Raw genomic sequence first — 27,934 nt, 5'->3', positions numbered from 1 at the left:
AGAATCTGATGGAGGGCTAGTGAGCACGACTTCAGATTACCTTTTCTGCCAAAAGGTAATATCAAGAACTCTTCTTGATCGCTCCCACAGGTGGAGATCGAACTGGTATGGCGGCAAGATCAGGAGAAAAGGAGACAGTGCAGTCAAACTGTGTTGTCTCTCTCTAGAAATCAGCAGTCACTCAGATGATTTCTGTTGTATGTTGAGGGTTCGCCCTGCTCTCCTATTTATAGCCTTAAAGAGAGGTTTTCCTAATCCCATTAGGAGTTTCCTAATCCAAATCTTGTATTTGGATATGGACTCTCTTTAAGAGATAAGGATAACCCTTATCTTATCTGCAGATAAAGATCATCCCTTCTAATCTAATTAGGAGTTTTCTGATCCAAATCTTTATTTGGATCTGGACTCTCTGAGTGGATAGGGATAATCCCTTATCCTATTTGCTGATCTAAATTCCAGAACCGCCCTCTTTTAATTAATCTCATTAAGCCAGTTCGAATTGGGCTTTAGGCCCATTAAGTCCATCTGCTCACTTACCCTCCAAACTACTGCCCAGTTGGATATCCTTGTATGGCGTGGGACCCAAACATTGATCTACACATCAGCCACATGGGTTGAGCCCAGCCTCTGTTACAAGGCTTGGCCGAATTCATTGTAGGAAACAGTGAACCCCTGAGTCCATCACCATGGGCTCTTAATGGGCCCAACATTTACACTAAATGGTCTTTGGGTCAAGCCACCTTGTAAAAACCCAAGGACTGTGGGCAGATGCAAGATTTGCCCATCAACTATTACCCTCAATGGTCTTACACTTAACCTCTCAGCACATAATGATCAAACACTGCCCGACAAGAGAGGATCTCTCCCTCGGTTGCAAGGTACAGTGCTGCACTCTCTACTCACATGGATCCCGGGAATTAAAATCTTTTGCAAACATTTTGAAACCATAATATATATATATATATATATATATATATATATATATGTATATCTCTATATAAATATATTTTGCAAAACAAATTTCAACAGTTGAAATCAACTGCCGACAGTTTTGGTTTCTATCAGAGAGAGTGCATCCCGATCATTCACTTTGTCCGACAAAGGGGCTGATCCTGTCACTATGATCACTCACTCAGATGAATTCTCGGACTGTCCTAGCATGCCCAGGTTTTGACCCCCTCTAAGGATCTCACTGATTGGCATATCAAAGACAGCCCAATCCGACACCTAGTGTAGTATCATAATCGAGTCTAGGGGTTAGGTGTAACATTCCAGTTTTGCCCATCTATCTCCAAGGTCCAGGGCAATACTGGAATTTTGGTCGGGTTCAAGGTTTCAAGAAAACCCACACTGCATGTACCTCAGGTTTCACCCCGGAACTGAGACAAGCCACCACAACCAACTTGGCGGGACATCAGTGTTAGCCTTGGCAGGATAAATCTCCCTAGATCTATCCAACGGCTGTGAAGATTCTAAACTAACACGAGTCTCATATGTGTCCAGTTTAAGGGTATTACACAGAAACACACCATAATAACATGAATCAAATATGTACTTTATTCATTTACATTAAATGTCATAATGTACATCATTCTGATTGGAGCTAAGGGCATACACTGTCTAACAAGAAGTCTAGTTGGGGATTGGAGGGTTGGTAGGGATAGGGTACCTATTACTCATAGTCTACTGATTACATTGTTTTGTTTTGTGAGGGGGAGAATATTAGGCGGATTAGGAATCTGAAGTTGGTTATGCAACTATTTGAGATGTCTAAAGTGAATTTTGATGAAAGTTGTATTTTAGGGATAAATATGGATGAGAGGGAGATGATAAAGAGGGCTGAAGTGATAAAAAGACTAAAGGAGTTCTTGGCATCTGAATTTGAGATCAAGGACTTGGGTCATTTGAGGTACTTCCTTGGAATTGAAGTTGCAAGGTCACAACTCACAAGATATACATATATCAAAGGAAGTATGTTCTTGATAGAGGAGATTGGCATGTTGAGGAGTAGACCAGCAGAGACACCTATCGAGCAGAATCATGGACCGAAGAGCCCGTTGATGAGGATTATTTAGATAAAGAAAGATATCAAAAATTTATAGGGAAATTTATTTACTTATCTCTTACCCGGCTTGACATAGCCCATGCAGTTGATGTGGTGAATCAGTTTATGCATGCTCCCAAAGTCTCCCATATGAAGGTAGTTGAGAGGATCCTTAGATATTTGAAGACTTGTCCAGGGAAAGGAATTCTATTAAAAAAAACACAATAAACTAGAGATTGAAGCTTGAAATAGGATTATGTGAACGCTTTAGCTATTTAGTAGGTTGTGGAACTAATAATAACACTCCACACCTGTAATAAAATACATGGGGCTCACGATCATTCAACCTCTCAATTTGGGCTCCATTTATTTTATCACTGGTGTGGAGCACTGTCATTAGTTCCATAGCTTGTTGAACAACTAAAGCGTTCAGCTAATCCGATTTCTTGAAGCCTACATTGATGCTAATTGGGGATAGAAAGTCCACCTCCGAATATTGCACGTAGGGGTATAAGCGGTTCAAATTCAAATTGAATAAGGCAATATCTAAATTCGAATCTGATTAGAAAATTTGATATCCTAATTCGACCAATTAATTATTTTAGGTAATTAATAAATATATAAAATAAATATTTTATTTATATAAAGTATATAAATTTATTTATATAATTTGATTATTATATAAATTATATAAACCATTTAAGTATTTTATATATTATATATAAGAATTAAATAATCGGTTGGATTCAGATATTTATCGAATCAAATCAGGTCGTATCCGAATTTGAACCCGATTAAATAATCGGTATGAATAGGATATCCGAATTTGATCGATTACGATATTCAAATTATCTGAATTCAATTCGATTATGTCAAATCTCGAATTTGAAATCGGATTTTCGAACACTGTTGACACCCCTAATTGCACATTTGTTGGGGATAACTTGGTTACTTGGAGGAGTAAAAAGCAAAATGTGGTTGTTAGATAAGTGCAGAAGCTTAGTATAGGGACATGGCTCTAGGTCTTGCAGAACTATAGTGGCTCAGGATTCTTCTAGGTGAGTTGGGAATGAAGTTAGATTGTCCTCTCAAATTGTAATGTGACAACAAAGCGGCAATAAATATTGCTAATAATCCAGTATAGCATGACAAAACCAAATATATTGAGGTTGACCAACATTTTGTGAGAGAGATTCTTTGGAGATCTTTGCATTCCCTACACACCCTCAAAGATGAAGATAGTTGATGTTTGAAGGGATGGGAGATCCATCATATGGATGGCCGAATCGTGCAGGAAGGTTGGGCGAAATTTCAAAAATTTCTTTTCTCCCATTTGGGAATCACATTCCCTAATTTAGAAAACTGCATTTTCAATGTTCATTCTTGAATCCAAAACCAGACCAGATTTGAAACCAAAAGGGAGGAGAGGGATATACCTGATACGAAGTAACAGTAACTCCCAATAAAGGTGTTCACGCCCAAGGAGAAGACCAAAACCCGCCTCCACTGAAGATGACACAGTGTGTTGTGAAGTAGGATCAGCAAGACGACTCTTCAGTAAGAACCGAAATTCTTCAGCAAGAATGAAACAAGGGCTGGTGAGTACGACTTCAGATTGTTTCTTCAGCCAAGAAACAATATCAAGAACCTTTCTTGATCAGATCAACAAGTGGAGATCGAACTGGGTAGGGATGACAAGAACATGAGAGAATTTTGCAGATTGCTGTGTATTGAAACTGAGGAATTCGCCCCCTATTTATAGTCTTCTTTGGATCAGCCTCCTAATCTAATTAGGAGAGTTTCTTGATCCAAATATGATATTTGGATCTGGACTCTTAAATGGATAGGACTTATCTTATCCTTCAGCTAATCTTAATCAGATTATAAATCAGATCTTGCCCCTTTTAATTAACTAACTTAAGCCCAGTTCAAATTGGGCTTTAGGCGCATTAAGCTTATGTGCTCACTTATTCCTTAACCTGCTGCCTAGTTGGCTCTCTTTGTATGGCGTGGGACCCTAACATTGATCTACACATCAGCCACATGGGTTCAGCCCAGCCTTTGTTACAAGGCCTGGCCGAATTCACTGTAGGAGACAGTGAACCCCTGAGTCCATTACCATGGCTCTTAATGGGCCCAACATTTACACTAAATGGTTCTTGGATCCAGTCACCTTATGAAAACCCAAGAACTGTGGGCAGATGCAAGATTAGTCTATCAGGTATTACCCTCAATGGTCTTACACTTAACCTCTTAGCCCATAATGATCAAACAGTACTCGACAAGAGAGAACCTCTCCCTCGGCTATAAGGTACAGTGCTGCACTCTCTACTCACATGGATCCCGGGAATTAAAACCTTTTGCAAACCAATTTGAAACCATAATATATAAGTATATCTTTATATAAATATATTTTGCAAAACCAAATTTCAAACACATTTGAAAACCACTACCGGCAGTTTAGGTTTTTGTTGACAGATGTTGTTGTACATATGTTTAGTACCGCAAGGGTACTTTTGTAATTTGTTCATTCTTTAAGTTGTACGGCCATCCTAGTATAAATAATAACGTACTACACGCCTGCAGTATTCTTTTTGAGCTTTTAGTCTCGCCTCTCCTCTCCTCTCATTTCTTGTTCAACATGGTATCGGAGCAGGTCGTCCAGGCCTGAAGGGTGATGTCGAGCAGTCAGTCCCTTCATCTCCCAGTTGTGTCCATCTGCTGTTCGGCTTCCAGCAAGTAGAAGTCTGCCTGACCTTTCATCTTCTAGCGTAGAGAAAGTTCTGGTTTATGGAGAGATTTCCATCTGATGTTCGAAGAAGTCTGCCTGACTTTTCATTTTCCAGCGTAGAGAAAGTTCTGGTTTATGGAGAGATTTCCATCTGATGTTCAATTGAAAATTTCAGAGACTATCATCTACTGTTCTCATTGACTGTTCGGCTGCCCTGTTGATGGACTGAAGTAACCCTTTTTTTTTTTATTTTTCTCTCATTGATTGTTCGGCTGCCCTGAAGTTGGCCCTGTACCAGGTCTGCCGATTAGATGTGTGGTGAACTTCACCTTGCTCCTTCCATTCTGTTGTGGGGTCGTATGATCCCTGTAAAACCGTAGGTCATAAAGACCTGTTTATGTGCTGCAACAACAGTGTTTGTTTTTGGATCCCTGTGAAACCGTAGGTCCAGTTTGTGTGCTGCAATAGTAGTCTTTTTTTTGTGGACTGAAGGTCAGGAAGTGCCTGGTGCCTTCTGTAACATCTCTTTGAGGCAAGGCTTTGGGTGTTGTTTTTTTGAACCTGAAATCATGAGTGGTGAAGATTCTGCCACATCTGGAGTTTCCTCAATGCTGAATGGAATGAGTGGGGGTGGTGACCTATCCTTTCCCATGGTTGTTGTCCCTCTTGATGGTTTAAATTACCTAGAGTGGTCAAGAGGGATCAAGCTATACATCACTGCAAGGGGGAAGATAGGCTATATTAATGGGAGAATTAAAGAACCACACTCTGGGAGTGTGGAATATGATAGGTGGAATCAGTAGAACAGCATGGTTATGTCTTGGCTCTTAGTCTCCATGCAACCTCAAATAAGGAAGAATTTCATGTGGGCTGAAACAACATATGAGATCTGGGAACAAGCAAAATCTACATATTCAGAACTGCGACACTATGCCAAGATCTATCAACTACAGGTAGAATCGTCTACTTGTAAATAGGGGAGAGGTGTTTATCGGTGTATTACTCTGACTTGACTTCTGTCTGGAAGGAGTTGGATCATTACCGGAATGTGGATTGGAAGTGTGACGAGGATGCAAAATTGTACAAGAAACTTGTCTCCCAGCAAAGAGTGTTTGCCTTCTTACATGGTTTGAATCCTATGTATGAATCTATCAGAGTCCAGATTCTCAGTTCTAAGGATCTTCCATCAGTTCAGGAAGTTTATGCTCTTGTACAATCTGAAGAGAACAGAAGGAATTTGATGAACAGCCCAGGTGGGGATGCAGTTGTGTTGGCAGCAAAAGGGGGTGTCTCTACTAGTGTGGGAACTTCTTCCAGGAAAGGAGATCTCCTGAAAAAAACAGAGGATAAAGAAAATTGTGGTGCACTCATTGCCAGAAACCCCGACACACCAGAGATACATGCTGGGATCTTCATGGGAAACCAAAATGGGCTCAAGATCTGAATAAGAAGCAAGGTTCAGATGTGAATAAAAGGTTTGGACAGCAAGGTACAAAGAAATACACCATGGCCAACATGGCTACTTGGGAGAATCAACCCTCCATCCATACTGTGACTTAGACACATCTCTCTGGATCTGACCCAAGGGAGGATATTATGAATTCCTTCCGTGACCATTTAGAGCTCTATGGTAGAGCAATTCGTTAGATGGATGCTCCTCCCTCAACCTCATTTGCATCTACGTCAGGTAACTCTGCCACAACTTTCCATGTTGCTTCTCCCACCCTTGATTCTCTATGGATCATTGATTCTGGAGCATCAAAACACATGACTGGTACGTCCTCTTACTTTCAAACCTATCACCTTCTTTCTAGAAGAGACAGGGTAAGACTAGCTGATAGATCATACACTTCCATAGCTGTTCAAGGAGCCATCTCTCTTCCCCTTGGCCTTACTCTCTCTGATGTCCTACATGTTCCAAAATTTCCCATTAATTTGTTCTTTGTTAGTAGTGTCACTAATTCCTTAAACTGCTCAGTGACTTTTTTCCCTTCTCATTGTGTGATTCAGGATCTGGCCCCGGGGAGGACGATTGGTAGGGGACGTATGGTTGATGGACTTTACATGCTAGAGAATAAGGCTGGCCTTCATGTTACAGAGTCTATGAGTCAGTCCTGTAAGAGTCAAATTTATTTATGGCATTGTCGCTTTGGTCATTTTTCTTTTGAGTCTTTAAAAGTTGTGTTTCCAGAAGTGTTTAAGTCAGTGTCCATTTCAGATTTCTCTTGTCAAACGTGTCAGTTGAGTAAACATTGTAGAACTCATTTTTTTTCAAAAAAATAGTAAATCTGAATTTCCCTTTCACATTGTTCATTCTAATGTAGGGGGCCCTGTTACTTTACCATCTGAGAGTGGTTACGAGTATTTTATTACCCTCATTGATGTTTATTCTAGATATACTTGGGTATATCCCATGCGAACCAGGAATTACAAAAAATTATCCAAGATTTTCAGCGGATGGTCTTCACTCAATTTCAAACTGAAATCCAAATTTTTCAGTCAGATAATGCGAAAGAGTATTTTCATAGTGATCTCACGGAATTCTTTACTTCATGTGGTTCATTTCACCGTAGCTCTTGTGCCCGAACACCACAACAAAATGATGTTGTTGAACGGAAGAACCGCCATCTCCTTGAAGTGGCTCGGGGTTTATTGCTCCATATGAATGTCCCCAAACGTTTTTGGCTTGAGGCTGTCCTTTGTTCTACCTACCTCATTAACCGTATGACCTCTCGTTGGTTAGAGTGCAAGGCCCCACATCAGCTTTTCTTCCCTAAGGCCCCCTTCTTCCCATTCCTCCTCGTGTATTTGGTTGTCGGTGCTTTGTCCAAAATCTGTCTCCCACTCGTGGGAAATTGGATTCTCGTGCTATTCCTTGCATATTCCTTGGTTACTCCTTCACCCAAAAGGGATACCGTTGTTTTGGTCCTGTTTCTCGGAATTTCTGTCTCCATGGATGTTTCTTTCTTTGAGGATGAGCCTTTCTTTCCTGTTTCTCCTCAGGGGGAGTGTAGGCATGAGGAGAAACTGGTTCAGCTCCCTCCTCTTTTTGATCCTCCGCCTTTTCATGTCTTCTTCCGTCGTCGCAAAGGCCAACCAAATTGAAGAGCTGTGGAGAATCCTGAAACTGTGCCTCCAGTGCCATCAAACTCCTCGGGGGAGGATCATACTCACTCAGGTAACTTGGCTCCCAATGATGTTCCTGATTCTATTGCAATTGATACCTCTATTGCTAATGACCTTGACCTCCCTATTGCTCATAGGAAAGGTGTTAGATTGTGCACCACTAAACACCCCATTTCCAACTTTGTTTCCTATGAGAACATTTCACCCTCTTTTCGTGCTTTCCTTACCTCGATTGACAGTGTCCCTATCCCCAAGAATGTGGCAGAAGCTCTTTTAGTACCTGAATGGACAGATGCCATGAAGGAAGAAATTAATTCCCTTCATAAAAATGGCACATGGGAACTTGTAAATCTTCCTAAGGGAAAGGATCCAGTTGGATGTAAATGGGTGTTCACTGTCAAACGTAGAGCTGATGGAACGATGGAGAGGTATAAAGCTCGCTTAGTGGCAAAGGGGTTTACTCAAGTGTACGGAGTTGATTATGCAGAAACTTTTGCCCCTATTGCTAAGATGAACTCCACTAGAGTTCTATTCTCTCTTGCTGCTAATCTGGATTGGGATCTACATCAGCTTGATATCAAGAATGCATTTTTGAATGGTGATCTTGAAGAGGAAGTTTACATGATTCAACCCCTTGGTTTCCTGGCTCAAGGGAATGAACAGAAGGTGTGCAAGTTGAATAAGTCTTTATACGGGCTGAAACAATCACCAAGAGCTTGGTTCAGCAGATTCCATGTTGCGGTTCAGCAGAAATGATACAAGCAATGTCAATCAGATAACACACTGTTTGTGAAAAGAGGAGAAGGTAAAATGGCTGCTTTAATAGTATATGTTGATGATATAATTGTTACTGGTGACTAGAAGGATGAAATCCAGAGATTGAAGAGTTTCCTTGCCACTCAGTTTGAAGTGAAGGATCTAGGGCCTCCCAGATACTTCCTTGGAATTGAAGTTGCCTGCTCAAAAAGGGGTATCTTCATTTCCTAAAGGAAATATGTCCTAGATTTACTTTAGGACACTAGAAAGATGGGAGTGAAGCCAGTTGACTCTCCCATTGATCCCAACCATAAATTAGGTGACAACCAAGGTGAACCTCTCAAGAATGTGAAACAGTTTCAAAGGCTTGTAGGGAGATTGTTATATCTTTCTATGACCCACCCAGGCATTGCTTATGTTGTTGGTGTCCTTAGTCAGTTCATGCATGCACCTAGGTCCCCTCATCTTGAAGCAGCAGAAAGAATCCTTCGATATTTAGAAGGGTTTTCTGATGCTGGCTTGTTATTTCAAAGACACGGGCATTTGAAAGTTGAAGTTTATACAGACGCAGATTGGGCTAGATCTCAAAATGACAGAAAGTCTACTAGTGGCTACTGCACCTTTATAGGAGGGAACCTTGTTACCTGGAGAAGTAAAAAGCAAAATGTGGTGGCTAGATCCAGTGCTGAAGCTGAATATCATGCAACGGCTCACGGAGTAGTTGAAAGTATGTGGATAAAGAATCTGTTGGGTGAGTTGGGTTTCTCAGTGGACAAGCCTATTACTCTATTCTGTGATAACAAAGCAACCATAAACATTGTTGCTAACTCAGTGCTACATGATAGAACAAAACACATTGAAGTTGACAAGCATTTTATCAGAGAGAGTCATCACAGGCGAAGTGTGTGCTCCCTATGTCAGCTCTGAGAACCAACTTGCAGACATCTTTACAAAAGGACTACACCACTCCAGACATCATGATCTGTGTGACAAGTTGGGCATGATTGAAATCTATGCTCCAACGTGAGGGGGAGTGTTGACAGATGTTGTTGTACATATGTTTAGTACCGCAAGGGTACTTTTGTAATTTCTTCATTCTTTAAGTTGTACGGCCATCCTAGTATAAATAATAACATATTGCACGCCTGCAATATACTTTTTGGGCTTCCAGTCCTCTCGCCTCTCCTCTCTCATTTCTCTTGTTCAACAGTTTCCATCGGAGAGAGAGCATTTCCCCGATCATTCACTTTGTTCGACAAAGGGGCTGATCCTGTCACTATGATCACCCACTCAGGTGAATTATTGATTTGCCCCAACATACCCAGATTTTGACTCGGTAAAGGATCTCACTGATTGGCATATCAAAGACAGCCCAATTTGACACCTAGTGCAGTACCATAATCGAGTCTAGGGGTCAGGTGTAACATTCCAGTTTTGCCCATCTATCTCCAAGGTCCAGGGCAATATTGGAATTTGGTCCAGTTCAGGGTTTCAAGAAAACCCACACTACATGTACCTCAGGTCTCATCCTGGTAGTTGAGACAAGCCACCCCAACCAACTTGGCGGCACATTAGTGTTAGCCTTGGCAAGATAAATCTCCCCAGATCTATCCAACGACTGTGAAGATTCTAAACTAACACGAGTCTCATAAGTGTCCAGTTTAAGGGTATTACACAGAAATATATCATAATAACATGAATCAATTATTCACTTTATTCATTTACAATAGATGACAATAGGTACATCAATTTGATTGGAGCTAAGGGCATACACTGTCTAACAATGTTCTGACAAAAGGTCTCCTTTCGGTGAAGTTCCATAGTTTACTTGGCAAGTTGGGCATTGTTTCGACTGTTGCTACAGTAGTCCGAACAGGAAGAGGAGAAGAAGAAGAAGAAGAAGAAGAGAAGAAGAAGGGTCAGTCGAAAATCTGATGGTTAACACATCCAGTCGACCCTCTTAATCTATATTAGATTCTAATAATGTTTACAAAGACAGAAATGCCCTTACTTAAGTGTGGGGCAGAGTAACTCTAATAACACTGCCACATAAGCAAGTTACTTAATAAACAGAAGAAGACTAAACTACCCCTATTCGGCACATCTTAACACCCCCCCTCAAGCTGGAGAATATATGCCATATAATCCCAGCTTGTTACATAGATAGTTCACTTTCCTTGAGCTTAGAGCTTTTGTAAACAAATCTGCCCACTGGTCTTTGGAGCCCACATGTTCTGTATTTATCTCTCCGGCAAGAACCTTCTCTCTCACAAAGTGGCAATGAACCTCTATGTGCTTTGTTCTCTCATGAAAGACAGGATTGGATGAGATATGGAGTGTAGCTTGGTTGTCACAGTACAATTTCATAGGTTTATCCATGTGAAACCCAATTTCTTGTAGGAGATTCCTCAGCCACACTAATTCACAGGTAGTGTGAACCATGGCCCTATATTCGGCTTCAGCACTGCTTCTGGCTACAACCGTCTGCTTTTTTACTCTTCCATGTCACAAGATTTCCTCCCAGAAATGTGCAATAGCCTGTAGTAGATCTTTTGTCGCTCATTGAGCCTGCCCAGTCTGTATCTGTATACCCAACTACTTCAAGTTTTCCTCCTGGTTTATACAATAGCCCACGGCCTGGAGTTCCTTTCAGATACCTCACAATTCTAAGGACTGCATCCCAGTGAGGTATACGAGGGTTCTGCATGAATTGGCTCACCACACTAACTGCAAAGGAGATGTCGGGTCTCGTGATAGTCAGATAGTTCAGCTTTCCCACTAGTCGTCTATACCTTCCAGGATCTTCAAATACTTTTCCTGTATCACTGCTCAACTTAACATTTGGTTCCATAGGGGTCTTAGCCGGTTTTGTACCTAACAGTCCTGTTTCTTCCAATAGATCAAGGACATATTTCCTTTGGCACAGATTCACACCTTGTTTTGACCTGGCAACCTCTATTCCCAGGAAATACTTTAATGTTCCAAGGTCCTTTGTTTGAAAATGATTTTGTAGAAATACCTTTAGTTTGCCAATCCCCAATTTATCACTACCAGTGATGACAATATCATCCACATAGACCACTAATAAAATCTTCCTAGCTTCTGAGTCATAGCTGAACACTGAGTGATCAACCTGGCATTGCTTCATTCCAAAACTCTTCACCACTTCGCTGAACTTCCCAAACCAAACACGTTGAGATTGCTTCAACCCATAAATTGCTTTCTTCAGCTTGCACACCTTACCACCCTCCCCCTGAGCAACAAACCTAGGTGGTTGCTCCATATATACCTCCTCCACTAGATCACCATGGAGGAAGGCATTCTTTATGTCAAGTTGAAGGAGAGGCCAATCATACATAACTGCCAAGGAAATTAGGACACGAACGGAACCAATTTTAGCCACTGGAGAGAATGTCTCCATGTAGTCCACACCATACAACTGTGAGTAACCTTTAACAACAAGTCTGGCCTTCAGACGCTCCACACTACCATCTGGCAAGTATTTCACAGTATACACCCATTTACAGCCCACAACATGCTTACCAGGTGGGAGAGTAGTAAGTTCCCACGTTTGAGTATGTTGAAGAGCAGAAAGTTCCTCTTCCATTGCCTGCCGCCATCCAGGTGAACTAAGAGCTTCTTGAACATTGTTAGGTATGGAAATAGAAGACAAAAGTGAAACAAACTGGCGATGTGAGGTAGAAAGACGAGATAATGAAACAAAATTGGAAATGGGATGGAGTGTAGAACTACGTTTACCTTTCCATAAGGCAATGGGTAGGTCAAGATCTGAAGGTTCAGCAATAGGAGCCATGAGAGGATCTGCAGATGAGGTAGAAGCAGGAGGAGGGGCCGGTGTCGTTCGACTTGTATACACTTGTCGGATCGGTGGTCGTTCAGTGATGACCTGTACTGGATGAGGAGATGAGTCTACTCCAACAACAGCCTCTGGAACTGAATCACTGATAGGAAGAGGAATAGGAGGTAAGGGTGAGGACAAGGGTGCTTCATGATTGGAGAAGAAGGGGACAAACTCAAAAAAGGTGACATCAGGGCAGACATAGCACTTTCGGGCAATGGGATTATAACACTTGTACCCTTTTTGAGTCCGAGAGTAGCCAAGGAAGACACATTTAATTGAGCGTGCATCTAGCTTGTCTATTCCAGGACTCAGATTATGAACAAAGCACACACAACCAAAGACACGAGGAGTTAATGGAAACGGAGATAAAGTGGGAAACAAGATGGTGAAGGGAGACCGACCATGAAGAATAAAAGAGGGCATCCGATTAATGAGAAAACATGCAATGAGTATAGCATAACTCCAAAACCGTTTAGGAACATTCATGTGGTGAAGCATAGACCGAGCAATTTCAAGAAGATGACGATTCTTCCGTTCAGCCACCCCATTTTGTTGAGGGGTGAAAGCACACGAGGTCTGATGAATAATGCCATGTTGTTCTAAATACTGTTGAAATGTAGTAAGAAAGTATTCACGACCATTATCTGAACGGAGAACTTTGATTGGAACACCAAATTGTGTGCGTATTTCAGCATGGAATTTTTGAAAAATGGAAAATAATTCACTTCTTTCTTTCATTAAGTAAATCCATGTCATTCTTGAACAATCCTCAATAAAGGAGACAAAATACTTGTACCCATTATAAGACTCTATTTTGATTGGACCCCAAACATCTGAATGAACCAAAGAAAAAGGACTCAACATACGACTCTCAACTCTTGGACTGAAGGACACGCGACGGTGTTTACCAAACTGACATGACTCACATTGTAAAACTGACAACTGATTCAATGATGGAACCAACATCTTGAGAACCTTGAGAGATGGATGTCCTAGTCGGCAATGCCATGGTAGAGGAGTAAGGTAAGTCTGAAGTGCAATTGAAGATCCACCGCCGTCAAGGTAATACAACCCACCAGCTTCATGCCCCCCACCAATCTTCTTCCCCGTCTTGAGATCCTGAAAAAAACAAGTGGAGGGAAAGAAGGTAACAGAATAGTTAAGAGCTTTGGTTATTTTACTAACAGACATAAGATTGAATGGAAACTTAGGTAATAAGGGGACAAAAGCCAAGTCAACATTACCAACACCACAGATGGGAGATGAGGACCCATTGGCAAGTGTAACAGTTTGTGATGTGGAGGTTTCAGAAAGAGAAGAGAACACACCTGGAGTCCCGGTCATATGATCTGAGGCTCCAGAGTCAATAATCCAGGAAGGAGTTTTAGATGACATGCAAGCAATACCTGATTGGGCATGTGTGGTAGTGGTATGCTGTGAAGTAGTTTGAAGGAACCGTTCATACTCATCACGCGGAACACTCACCATCTCCCTCCCAGAAGTAGATGTAGATGTGGAAGGTGTTCGGTCTGCCAGTTTACTGTCACTAATAGCAACCTCGCCTACTACAGCATGATTAGCCCAGTTAGAGGGAGGGCCATGTAGGTCATAACAAAATATCACTGTGTGTCCATCCCTACCACAACGAGTACACTTCCTTGTAGAGTTGTTTTTTTCTCTGCCACGGCCTCCCCTTGAGTCACGACCACCCCGACCAATCATGGAATTGCCACGGCCCCCTCTGGAATGACCTCCCCCTCTTGTACTATGTCCACCACCTCTAGCTGTCACAAGTGCTGATCTATCATATTGTGTGGGGTTCTCTGTCTGGCTCAAAGAAATTCTACGAAGTCTTGAGAATACTTCCTCAAGTGTAGGAAGAGTAGAGCCCCCCAATATTTGAGCTCTAACTGGTTCATATTCCGACTTCAGCCCCACTAAAAATCTTGTAACATCTAACTGCTCCCTTTGCTGTTGCTGAACTTGAATATCTGGAGTAAGGGGATGATAGACATTGAGTTCATTCCTTATATTCTTCATGCAGGCATAGTACTCTTCTAGTGTTTTGGTTCCTTGTTGTAAATCAAAGTACTCCTGATACAGCTGATATACTCTTGTTGTGTTATCTTGTCCAGAATATAGCTTCTTAGCATGCTCCCATATATCCTTAGCTGTATCAAGGAACATGAAGTTGGCACTGGTTTTGGGTTCCATACTATTCCACAGCCAAGTCATGATTTGAGCATCTTCTTGTTCCCAATCATCGAACCCTGGAGAGTCAACCGGTGGCTTCTCATCTCTTACATGCTTTACTTTCTTCTTTGCCTTGAGAAAAACTTCCACTGATTTAGCCCATGGAACATAGGTCTCCCCATTTAGCTTAATTGAGGTCATTTGTACCCCTAGGTAGTCGGAGGAAATTACTACACTAGGTTTCTGATCATTGTAGCCATCTCCTATTGCTGCCATTGTACTCTTTCACAGTTGTCTCTAACTTTACTTCTCAGCTATAAGCTGATTGATGTTGTTCACAGTTTGATATTTCAGCACCAATTGCAGCCTCAAAACACCACAGTGGAAGCACACACTTGTTCTTATTCACACTACTGCTGACTTCACACACTTACATCCCACATAAGCATCAGTTTACCATTCACTAATCACAAGTAGAGGCCCTCTTACAACCACTCAAGCACCACAACACAGCCAAATCTGCTGCACCCAGTTCAGACTTGTTTAACACACTTAAGAGGGCATTGCACAACCACAAGGAGTTCGGCAAGGTCACTGCATTCTACCTTACACCACTCGGCCACTTACAGCAGCCCTAACACCACTCAACAACTTACAGCAGCCTTACACCATTCGGCTACTACACACACAGCCCTTCTTAGGGCAACAATGAACCTAGTTCTCTAGGTTCTACTCAATACTAACAGCTTCTTGTAGGGTTTCTACCCAGAAATATAAGTAACACTAGAAGAAGAGAGAACCAACCTTCCTTTGAGAATATCAATCAACCATTCACTGCTGAAGTCACTTTCCTTGTTGAAGAAGGTTATGCGCAGCAGAGAGACAAGCTCTAATGTTTCTGACCTAGGGCGAACCAGTTCTCTCCATCGACTGACCAGAAACGAAGGTGAAGAGTCACGAACAATGCTGAGGTGCTTTACCAACTGACGTAGGTCAGGAGCATGGCTCTGATACCATGTTTCGACTGCTGCTACAGTAGTCCGAACAGGAAGAAGAAGAAAAAGAAGAAGGGTCAGTCGAAAATCTGATGGTTAACACATCCAGTCGACCCCCTTAATCTATATTAGATTCTAATAATGTTTACAAAGACAGAAATGCCCTTACTTAAGTGTGGGGCAGAGTAACTCTAATAACACTGCCACATAAGCAAGTTACTTAATAAACAGAAGAAGACTAAACTACCCCTATTCGGCACATCTTAACAGGCATGATAGACATCTATGCTCAGCTTGAGGGGGACTGTTGAAATGGATAATTATGTATGGGCCTTTTTCTTCTTTATGTCTCATACATGTTTCTGTAATTGGCCTAAAGTTGTTGTGCCTGAACTAATTTTCTATTTGGTGTCTTATTGTGTCTTTACTAATTAGGGGCACATTAGTCATTTTATGTAACATTAAACTCTTAATATAAATTATACTTTAGGGTCGGCTGAGGACACACTTTCTGCCCATCTACTATCTTCCCTCTTCTTTCTTCTCTCTTCTTTTTGTCCTAAACTTCATCTCAGGTTTGCAAATAATAGTCGATGATTTCTCCACACCTTTTGGGCTTATGTCTCTCACAGGCCCACTTGATGGCCCAACTTCTACTCCCTTGTACCTTGACCCAGTCCTAACCACGCGTGTATTTAAGTTGTCACATGCTCCTGAGCACTCTATCTGTTTACCAGTAATAACCTGGTTCGGGCCACTCCTTAACACTGCCTTAGAGCTTTGTTGGTTTGCCTCCCCTAGATTTGAGCCATCTGACCACCATAAATGGTCCTTAGGATGGGCCACAAGTTAGGTTTTGTGCTCTAGGGATTTCCCTTTTTCCAAAATGTGAAACATCCCTTTCCATTTGAATTTCCCACTCCTAAGCTGTTATGTAGCATTTCTTCTTCCACCCCTTTGTCTTCCACCCTACATCCCTCTCCACAACACAGCTTCAACAGAACTTGCTAAGTAAACACTGAAGAATGACCCATACCAGAAGACCTTGACGGCTTGACCTTTCTGGGTACTCCCTCCAGCTTCACTCCAGTCAACTTCATTGCTGCTGATTGATGGTCACTCAGAAAAAAAGCATTCAGGCTACCACCCCATAAGCTGTTGCAATGGCGCCAAAAGTTCCTTGCTGTCGAAGATTCAATGGCAAGCCAAGGACCCAAACTGTTACGCCCATTTGCAAGTTTATCACCTTTGAACTGGACCTAGGGCTCCATTTAGCAATTCTTAACATTGCTGGGTGAGGCTTAAAGACAAACTGCTGCTATTTCCGGCCTTTCCTCTACCAAATCAAGCAAAGCTTTATGCCTCTCAAGCAGTGTTGTGATCATTGTACCCTCCAGCTTCAAACCCTTAACACAACAATATCTGCTATCTTGTACCAGTCCCTCACATCATAATTAGTCTCAGCCACCAACTTGGATTCCCAGTTCTCCTTTCCATGTATAACAACCAGATTGCATTTATCACTATAGCTCGCTAGAGTCACTGCCTTTCCTGTCACCTGAAGCTCTTTGCTCAGGGGCTTTACTTCCACCTCTTCCCCCACATTAACTTTAACATTTGCCTTTTCCACCATAAGCATAAAATCCCTTAGGATGCTTGAAAACTTCTCCCAATGTTTGCTCTTTCAACTTTTTTGGTGAACTTTTGCATGCCTCCACTTTTTTGGTGGTCATAGTGTTCCCAACCAGTTGAACCATCACCATCTTCACTTCTCTAATTTTCAAAGCATTTGTCCCTTTCACTCTAATCTCTTCAAACAGAAAACTTTTGGCCTCCACCTTCAATTATCTTCTCCAGAGCGGTTGGCATGAACTCCCTACTCATTCCCTACTCCACTCCTGATTATAGCTGCCAAAATATGCTCACTTCACCAAATGGTCTCTCTTGCCACCACTCTCATACCAGAAGAGATTTCGTTTGAGCTGTGATACAGACTCTTACTGTAAGAAAATAGAAGACATTAGCAGAGAAGATTTCCCTTCACCTACTAGTGAGAGTGGGGTTTCCTTCTCTTCTTTTTCTTTCTCTTTCTTCATGAGACTTCTTGTTTTTTCTCTTCACTTTGGACTTTCTTACGACTCTCTAGGAGTTCGGTTGTCTAGGACACAATTTCTCTGGAGAGGCTGAAGCCTCTCCCCAAGCACTTAAATAGGGATTGAAGTAATTATGTAACTACCCCTCTCTATAGGTGATAGACACCTGGCCTCCCACTTAAAGAGAGGAAACACCAGTATGGGGCACCTCTTTTAATCTAAATGGGCTTTAGTTAGCCCACTAGTCAACCCATAAAGGCTCATGATTAAGCACATTCTCTCTTATCGTAAGTTTTGCCTTGAACTTTTCTACCAAGAAGAAACAAAAAAATTTGTTAGAACCAGAATGGTGACCAGCCCAACCCACACATCTGAGGCCCTACCCAGAATATTCCTCGGATCACTCATTCAACACTACCTTTGTTTGTTTACATGCGCTGTCCACGTTAGGAGAGCTGAACGAGAATCAGTTAGCAGTCACTATCCTCCCCCTATGTGAAGTATAAATATCTTGTAATAATCATGGAGAGGCATGAACAAGAAACCCTATTTCCCTTGCTCTTCTTCTTCTTCTCCTTCTTCTACCCCTTCCTCTTCTCTTTTCTTAATCCATTTCAGGAGGGTGAGATCCCTCGAACCAGCTCTTGGCAGCACTCAACCAGTAACTGAAGGATCCTACCAAAATTGCTTTCAACACTCACCAAACAGTGGTGTTTGTGTTTCAAGTTGAAACACCCAACTCAAATCATTTCAGATTGAAACACCAAGTGTACCAAACACAACCTAAATGTGTAGTGGACTAATTAGGTCCATTGTAATTGAACTAAGGTGCAAGGTTTAACCATTTGTTTTACGTTTGGCTGTTGGATTAGCTCTGACTTTGCCAGACAACCAAATTGGGCTTAAACATATTTAAATTGGAATAATTGCACTTCCTTCTAGATTTAATGTTCTCAAAGTATTTGACCTTAACCTAGTAAGGGGTTTTGAAGGGATAAGGCATATCTGTTCTGTAAGAAAATTCATCCTAGTATTTTTTTTTTCTTGTTGCCCTAATGATTCATTTTGGTATACAATTCGTAGGCCCTACTAGGGCCTGTTTTTCCTTTTTCACTAATCTGAAGTATCTTGGATCATAAATCTGATCTTTACAGCCTCTTATTTTCAAGGAATGCAGTTCTGAACTTGTTCATTTTCTTGCTTTTGCCCAGAAAACTCAGAGTCCGGAGGAAACAAGGCAATCTTTGCAATTATGGCTTCCAAGGGAAGAATGGGTTGCAATTAACCCTCTACTGGTAAGAACACTGACAATCTTCATTTTTCTGAGTTAATGATAATATGATATGTCTCCCAGGAACCAAAGAGTAGATGCCACTACAAGGGTATCAGTGCTATTTTCCACAATCATTTTCTGATCCTCACAGCGTATTCTGCTTAGTGTTATCTGTGGTGGATCACATAATGCCTCATGTAAATGATTATATTGCCTTTTGTGTGATTTAGGTGGAAGTAACCTTGTTGGTGTTAAAATAAACTTGCAGTGTCTGTTGCATAGACTATATATAATTGTTAGTGGTGTTAGTGAAGGGGTATTTCAGTCTTTGTACTTGTTGAGAATGCTGATGTGTACTGTTATGTTAGTTCGAGTGCCTCTTACTTAAAGAAGGGCACTCAAGTCTTTTTCAATAAGTCAATAATATAATAATAGGTCTGGCCGAATCAAGGGATTAACTTTTTTCCCTAATTCGAACCAGTCTTTCTCTCTTTTCTCTCTTCTCTCTTTTCTTCTTTCCTCTCCTACTTCTTGCTGTCTACTTTACTCTACAGTCAACGAACAAGACAGAGTTCTATGGCAGGTCAAACTTCAACATGGTATCAGAGCTAGGTTCACCAAATCAGACTTGCTAGAATTCTGCCTTCTGCGCATTCGAATTAGGGTTTCACTTGGGGTTCTCAGTTGTGAGTTGGAGACTGGGAAAAGGGCTGAAAAGGAGTGATCGCCCTCTTCCCTAGGAGGTCTCTATGCCTCCGATTGTGTCGTTGGTGATTGGTTGCTGTGGTTTCTAAGCCCTAGTTAGGGCTGGTACGTGTGGTGCAGTGGTGTCTCAGCCCTTCGTATGGTTGGCCTTCAGGCGATGAGGTAAAGTTTTTTTTATATATTTTTTTGTTATGGAATACATGAGAGGTGTAGTACAGTTCGCATGATGGGTTCTCAGATTGCAGTATGCTAGGGTTTATGCTAGGGTTTATTCTGGTTTGTGTGTGATTCGAATGGCAATAGTGTCTACTTAATGGTGAAGCTTCCTATAGTTGTGGATTAATGTTGGTGGTGTTACAAGTGTGGTTTTCAGCTTTTGATATCGCTGAAATCAGTGTGTAGACCTCGGTGAGTAGGGGTTGTGGTGTTGTAGTTTTCAACATTTAATACTGCTGAAATCAGTGTACAGACTTCGGTGAGTAGGGTTTGTGGTGTTGCAGTTCTCAGCTGTTGAAATCAGTGTGCAGATTTCGATGAAGTGTCTGTGTGTAGTGTGCAGTGTGTAGTGCTCCTAATTCAGTGCTCAGAATTAAGGGAGTTCGGCAATGGCAGATAACAGTGATAGTAAACCTAGTGTCATGATATCTACTGACTACCTGAATGTCCAAATGACCTCCATTAAACTGAATGGAGAGAATTATGTCCCTTGGGCCAAGTCTGTAGAGGTTTTTCTGAAGGCGAAGAAGAAAGTGAAGCATATAAGAGAGGAGAAACCCCCCGCTAATTCTCAGGAGTATGAAGACTGGGAACAGGAAGATGCACAGATCATTACATGGTTGTGGAACAGTATGGAACCCAAAATCAGTGTGAACTTCATGTTTCTTGACACAGCCAAAGAGGTGTGGGATCATGCCAAGAAACTGTATTCAGGTCAGGATAATACCACTAGGGTATATCAACTGTATCAGGATTACTTCAATCTGCAACAGGGAAATCAGAGCCTTGAGGAGTACTATGCCAATGTGAGGAATATCCGTAATGAGTTAAATGTCTATCATCCTCTCACTTCAGATGTCAAAGTTCAACAGCAACAGCGAGAGCAGCTTGATGTAACACGGTTTCTGGTGGGGCTGAAGTCTGAGTATGAACCAGTACGAGCCCAGATACTAGGGGGATCTGCTCTTCCATCTTTAGAGGAGGTGTTTGCTCGTCTTCGGAGGGCTTCCATTGGATCTATGGACTCTAATGTCTCCGATAAATCAGCATTTGCAGTGTCAAGAGGCCGAGGTGGCAGAAGTGGGACTCGAGGAACCCAGCCTGGCAGGAGTGGTAGTGGTGGATCTACACACATCCGTGGTGGTGGTCGTACTGGAGGCAGAGATTCAGGGGGAGCTCGTGGTAGAGGACGTGGCTCGGGTCCACGGAAGTGTACTCACTGTGGTTTGGATGGACATACCATTAACTACTGCTATGACTTACATGGTCCTCCCTCGACGTGGGCCAACCATGCCATGACTAGTGACACCAGTTTCAGCCCTACACAGGAGAAACGGTCAGCTGACCCGATGCCTTCTACTCCCTCAGATGGTCCAGGCAAGGAGATGGTGAGTGTTCCTCGTGATGAGTATGAGAGGTTTGTTCAATCCAAGTCGCAGCAGAACACAGCTTCCTTTGCACACTCAGGTATGGCTTGTTTGGCATCCACACCCAACCCCTGGATTATTGACTCTGGAGCCTCCGATCACATGACGGGAACTCCAGGTGTGTTTTCATCTCTCACTCATTGCTCAACATCACAATCTGTTACCCTTGCTAATGGCTCCACGTCATCTATCTGTGGTGTTGGTAATGTTGACCTAGACCCTGTATCCCTATCCTCTGTTTTATATGTACCTAAGCTTCCATTTAATCTTATGTCTGTTAGTAAGCTGACCAAGTCACTTAAGTGCTCCATCACTTTTTACCCTTCTATGTGTGTTTTTCAGGATCTCAAGACGGGGATGAAGATTGGTGGAGGGCATGAAGCCGGTGGACTGTATTATCTTGATGGTGGTGGACGAACGTCAACGGCTCTTCAGTCATCCATTTCTCCTCTCCAGTGGCACTGTAGATTTGGTCATCCTTCGCTGAAAGTGTTGCAGTCCTTAGTCCCTTCATTGAGTCAACTTTCTGTTTTAGATTGTGAGTCTTGTCAATTTGGGAAACACCATCGTGTTCCCTTTCGTTCTAGGGTCGATAACCGTGTGTCGAGTCTTTTTTCTTTAATTCATTCAGATGTTTGGGGTCCTTATAAAGTGATGTCATATAATGGATACCGATATTTTGTTATTTTTGTTGATGACTGTTCAAGAATGACGTGGCTCTATTTAATGAAAGAAAGAAGTGAATTATTTTCCATCTTCCAGAAATTTTATGCTGAGATCCGCAATCAATTTGGTGTTCACATCAAAATTTTCCGTTCTGATAATGGTCGTGAATACTTGTCCTCATCTTTTCGAGAATACTTGGACCACCATGGGATTATACACCAAACTTCATGTACCTATACTCCGCAACAAAATGGGGTTGCTGAGAGAAAGAACCGCCATCTTGTAGAAACGGCACGCTCCCTCATGCACCACATGAATGTTCCCAAAACTTTTTGGAGCGATGCAATGCTCACCTCTTGTTTCTTAATTAATCGGATGCCCACGTCTATCCTTGATGGTCGTTCTCCTTTTAGTGTCTTATTCCCCAACATGTCTCCGTTTCCGCTTTCTCCTCGGGTATTTGGGTGTGTCTGCTTCGTTCATAATCTGAGTCCCGGGACTGACAAGTTAGATGCACGTTCCCTGAAGTGTATCTTCCTTGGTTATTCCCGAACTCAGAAAGGGTACAAGTGTTATCATCCTAGTTCTCGTCGTTCCTTGGTATGTGCTGATGTTACATTCTTTGAGTCTACTCCGTTCTTCGTGGGGTCCGGTGCTGCTGCTTCCCCCACATCACCACCTCCTCTTCCTCTTCCTGTGGCTGATCCACCTCCTTTGGTTCCAGTCATGCCTACGTCCTTGCCTCCGGTGCCACCATTGGTTGACCGTCCACCCATCCGTCACGTGTATACACATCGCCCACGTGTACCGGCTGCAGCTCCTCCAGCTTCATCACCGTCGACAGATCCAGCTCCAGCTTCGACACCAGCCTCCGACCTAGATCTTCCTATTGCCTTACGGAAAGGTAAGCGTACTTGCACCCTTCACCCTATTTCCAATTTTGTTTCACTTACCCACCTCTCCGCTTCCCATCGCCAGTTCATATCTTTGTTATCCTCCGTGGTTGTTCCTAAGGATGTCCAGGAAGCCCTTACCTCTCCAGAGTGGTGCCGTGCTATGGAAGAAGAGCTCTCTGCTTTGCATCATAATCACACTTGGGATCTCACCGCTCTTCCTCCTGGGAAGCAGGCTGTCGGTTGTAAGTGGGTGTATAGTGTTAAGTACTTGCCAGATGGTCGTGTTGAGCGCCTGAAGGCGCGGCTGGTTGCCAAAGGGTACTCCCAAACCTATGGCATTGACTACACGGAGACGTTCTCCCCGGTTGCTAAGATAGGATCAGTTCGTGTCGTCATCTCCCTTGCAGCTATGTCTGGTTGGCCTCTCCATCAGCTCGATATCAAAAATGCCTTTTTGCATGGGGATTTGCTCGAGGAGGTCTACATGGAGCAACCACCTGGGTTTGTTGCTCAGGGGGAGGATGGTAAGGTATGTAGACTTAAGAAGGCTATTTATGGACTTAAACAGTCCCCTCGAGCATGGTTTGGTAGGTTCAGTGAGGTGGTCAAGAAGTTTGGTCTGAAACAGTGCCAAGTTGATCACTCTGTCTTCAGTCTTGACTCTTCGGCAGGTAAAATAATATTGGTGGTGTATGTGGATGATATCGTTGTGACTGGGAATGATAAAATGGGCATTGACAGATTGAAGGCATTCCTACAGGAACACTTTCAGACAAAGGACCTTGGCAAGTTGAAATACTTTTTGGGCATAGAGGTAGCAAGATCTAAGCATGGCATTAATTTGTGCCAGAGGAAATATGTGCTTGATTTACTGGAAGAAACAGGATTGTTGGGTACTAAACCGGCTGAGACACCTATGGAAACAAATACGAGGCTGAGCAGTGATATAGGTGAAGTGTTTGAAGAGCCTGGCAGATACCGACGACTTGTAGGCAAACTAAACTATCTAACCATTACTCGGCCAGATATTTCATTTGCGGTTAGTGTGGTGAGTCAGTTCATGCAGAAACCTTTGGTCCCACATTGGAATGCAGTGCTAAGGATTGTGAGGTATCTGAAAGGAGCTCCTGGTCGTGGTTTGCTGTACAGAAGTGGTGGAAAACTGGTAGTAGAAGGATACACCGATGCTGATTGGGCAGGTTCTATGTCTGATAGACGATCTACCACAGGCTATTGCACCTTTCTGGGGGGTAACCTGGTAACATGGAAAAGTAAGAAGCAAACAGTTGTGGCAAGAAGCAGTGCAGAAGCGGAATATAGGGCCATGGCACATACTGCTTGTGAACTAGTGTGGCTGAGGAACCTTCTACAGGAGATAGGATATGACATCAGTACTCCAATGAAGCTCTACTGTGACAATCAGGCAGCGGTTCATATCTCTTCCAATCCAGTGTTTCATGAAAGAACCAAGCACATCGAAGTTGACTGTCATTTTGTGAGAGAGAAGGTGCTGAATGGGGTGATAGAAACTGCATATGTTAGTACGGGAAACCAGTGGGCAGACTTGTTTACAAAAGGCTTGAGTCGGGGGAGAGTGGACTACATATGTAACAAGCTGGGATTATATGATATATACTCACCAGCTTGAGGGGGAGTGTTAGTGGTGTTAGTGAAGGGGTATTTCAGTCTTTGTACTTGTTGAGAATGCTGATGTGTACTGTTATGTTAGTTCGAGTGCCTCTTACTTAAAGAAGGGCACTCAAGTCTTTTTCAATAAGTCAATAATATAATAATAGGTCTGGCCGAATCAAGGGATTAACTTTTTTCCCTAATTCGAACCAGTCTTTCTCTCTTTTCTCTCTTCTCTCTTTTCTTCTTTCCTCTCCTACTTCTTGCTGTCTACTTTACTCTACAGTCAACGAACAAGACAGAGTTCTATGGCAGGTCAAACTTCAACAATAATCTTAAAAGATGTCTGAAAAATATAACTTTTCTACAACTAAATTGATGGGGCATGGGTAGGGAGCTCCTATTTCAAGGCTTATAACAGGTTTAGAAGTGGATTGCATGTCTGAAGATCAGATTAGGAAGTTTATTTCTCCACTTTGATTGCTACAATGTGGAGAAATTGTAGTATTTAATGCTGATCAATGAGGGGTTATTGTCATTAATCAGCCTCCCCACCTAAACCAACTAATATGCAGAAGGTACGACTAAATGGGGAGAAACATTTGTCATATTAGGGAAAAGGAAGATAACTGGCAGAAGTGGAAATACAATAGGAAAAAATTTGGGCATTTAAGTAAAATCAGAGACAAGGCCATTTGAGGAGATGAAAGGATTATTTTTACTAATGAAGAAAGCTAAAGCGGTACACTTCAATGCAAATGGAGATGGGTCCAATCTTGATAGTGCCTTGCTGTTCAGTGACATGATGCCATATATATGTGATTTGACCAGTTGGGCAAACTTTTCCATTTATGCACAACAGTTGTCTTCAAGCCATGGTTAAAAATGGTGGTGGTATGGAAATGTCAGTCATCCAAACATAGGAAACATGTTGGAAATGTCAGTCATCCAAACATAGGAAACATGTTGGAAATGTCAAAAATGTAGGTTAGTGGTGGGTTTCTATAGAAAGCTGTACATAGGAAGGCAATGGTGCTGGATATCTTTGGGGGATGTAGAACCAAAAAAATTCAGAGAGAGGGCAGCTGGGTGGCTGGAGAGGGAGATTGAAGTTGGAGAAGTTAGGGAGGCTTTAAAGAGGATAACTGGAGAAAAAGCTCCAGGGCCTGATGGTTTCAACTTCAATTTCTTAAAACAGTGCTGACATTTCTTAGAGAATGATTTTATGCGGATGATCAATGAGTTCAGTGAAACAAAGCAGTGGATAAGAGAGCTAATGGAACCTTTATTTTTCTAATACAAAAGATGGGGCTGTAAACATAAAGGGTTTCAGGCCAATAAGTCTAATTTGTAGTCCCTATAAACTTCTTGCAAATGTTCTATCAATGAGACTAAAGAAATTTCTTCATGAAGTAGTGGGGGAGATTCAAATGGCATTTGTGGAGGGAAGATAAATTTTGGATGGGGTGATGGTGGCAAGTGAATGAATAGACTCAAGACTGAGAAGTGGAAGACCTGGCTTAGTGTGCAAATTAGACAGAAAAAGCATATGATCATGTGGAGTGGGGATTCTTGGAAGAGATTCAAAGGCTGATGGTGTTTGGGGAAAAATGGAGGGGCTTGATGTGTGGCTGTATTTCATCAATTTCCTTCTCAGTGATGCTTATTGGAATCTCCACAGATTTCTTCCAAATACCAAGGGGGTTGAGGCAAGGGGATCATTTGTCCCCTCTTCTGTTTGTCTTAGTAATGGAGGCCCTAAATCTGTTACTAAGGAGGGGTGCCTAGGAAGGATGCTTAGGAGGGTTTAGTGTTGGGACTGAGGGGCCTTGCATTTCTCATCTTCAATTTGCAGATGATACTCTCATCTTTCTAGATGCAGTGGAGGAGCAAGTTCTGAATCTAGGGGCAGTGTTAGCAAACTTTGAATTGCTAACAGGTTTAAAGGTAAATCTGGAGAAGAGTGTCATGATTGAAATTGGAGATCAGCCAAGAAGAGATGTCTTCATTAGCGGCAGTCTTGGAATGCAGAACTGGGGAGCTTCCTTTGTCTTACTTAGGACTTCCAGTTGGGGCTAAATTTGATTCAACAAGCACTTGGAGACCTCTCATAAAGAGAGTGGAAAGCTGGAAGGTGAGGTATCTCTCTTTGGGGGGGTAGAATTACCTTGCTAAGAAGTGTGCTTCAAATTTGCCAACTTATTACCTCTCACTGCTGAAAATACCAACTTCTATAGCTGATGAGATAGAAAAAATTCAGAGGGACTTCCTTTGGGAAGGGAAAGTTTGTAGGCCGAAAGTTTGAGAAGAGGCTTGCCACATGGAAGAAAAATTATTTCTCTGGGAGGGAGAATCACCCTAATTAGGTCTACATTGGCTAACCTTCCAGTTTATTTTTTGTTAGTCTTTAAGGTCCCGATTAGGGTGGCTAGTAGGTTGGAAAAACTAATGAGAGACTTCCTTTGGGAGCCGGGGAAGGAGGACCATAGTGTTAGGTGGTGTGTAGAAGCAAGAAGGAAGGAGGTTTGGGTATTGGGAACACAAGGAATAGGAACTTGGCACTACTTGGGAAATGGTTGTGGAGATTCTCATTGGAGAAAGAAAAGCTTTGGGTCAAGATAGTGGGTAGTATTCATGGGATTGCAAACAATGGATGGGATTGAGACTCTAGGATTCCGACAAGGACTACAAGAGCATCTCCCTGGCTATTCAAGCTATTTTGCCTTTGTTCTCTCCCTGGATCAGGTATGACTTGCACTTGGGCAATCTCATTAAAATTTGGGAACATGTTTGGGTTGGAAATTCTCCTTTAAAAGATCAATTTCTGGCTCCTTTTTCTATCACTACCCTTAAAAATGAACCGGTTTCTACCTTCCTTGTACCTTCCAACTCAACTTCTGGGTTTGGTTGGTACTTGGGTTTGAGAAGAGACATAAGGGACTCAAAGTTAGACCGTACCTTATCATTATTATCCATCCTTGATGGGGTTTTCTTGGATCCAATAAAGGCAGACAATAGAATCTGGACACTCACTCCCTTGGGTTCTTTCACCTGTGCTTCATTCTTTAAAGCCCTATTACAACCATCTTTTGTTGGATTGTCCTTTCCTGTTAAAATTTGGGAGCTCACTCCCTTGGGAGTTTCTGTTGGGAAGCCTTTTTGGGCTGTGTTATAATTGCTTTTTAATTTGGGTGTACCTCGGTTGCTTCTGGGAGTTAAGATTGTTTAGCTCCCTTGCTTTGTAACTTTTTATTCCATTAATAAAATTCACTGTTATCAATAAAAAAAAAGCTTTGATTGGAAAATGGTTATGGAGGTTTAG

General features: G+C 42.2%; 1 protein-coding gene across 3 annotated transcripts in view; it reads left to right on the top strand.

The window, feature by feature from the left end:
- The window catches only part of ATNTH1 (DNA glycosylase superfamily protein), an 82,237-nt gene that overhangs the window by 50,602 nt on the left and 3,701 nt on the right, over positions 1–27,934 (top strand). For all 3 annotated transcript variants that reach the window (XM_088896327.1, XM_010244444.2, XM_088896326.1), the window contains one exon: positions 19,012–19,095. In XM_088896327.1, coding sequence (XP_088752453.1) covers positions 19,012–19,095 — 84 coding nt within the window. The remainder of the gene's footprint in view (positions 1–19,011; positions 19,096–27,934) is intronic.

Source organism: Nelumbo nucifera, chromosome 1 (assembly GCF_055504915.1).
Source record: "Nelumbo nucifera cultivar China Antique chromosome 1, China Antique-T2T, whole genome shotgun sequence".
NCBI classification, from domain to species: domain Eukaryota; kingdom Viridiplantae; phylum Streptophyta; class Magnoliopsida; order Proteales; family Nelumbonaceae; genus Nelumbo; species Nelumbo nucifera.
Note: the sequence above shows the minus strand (reverse complement) of the source record. Positions and strands in the feature narration are given on the sequence as shown.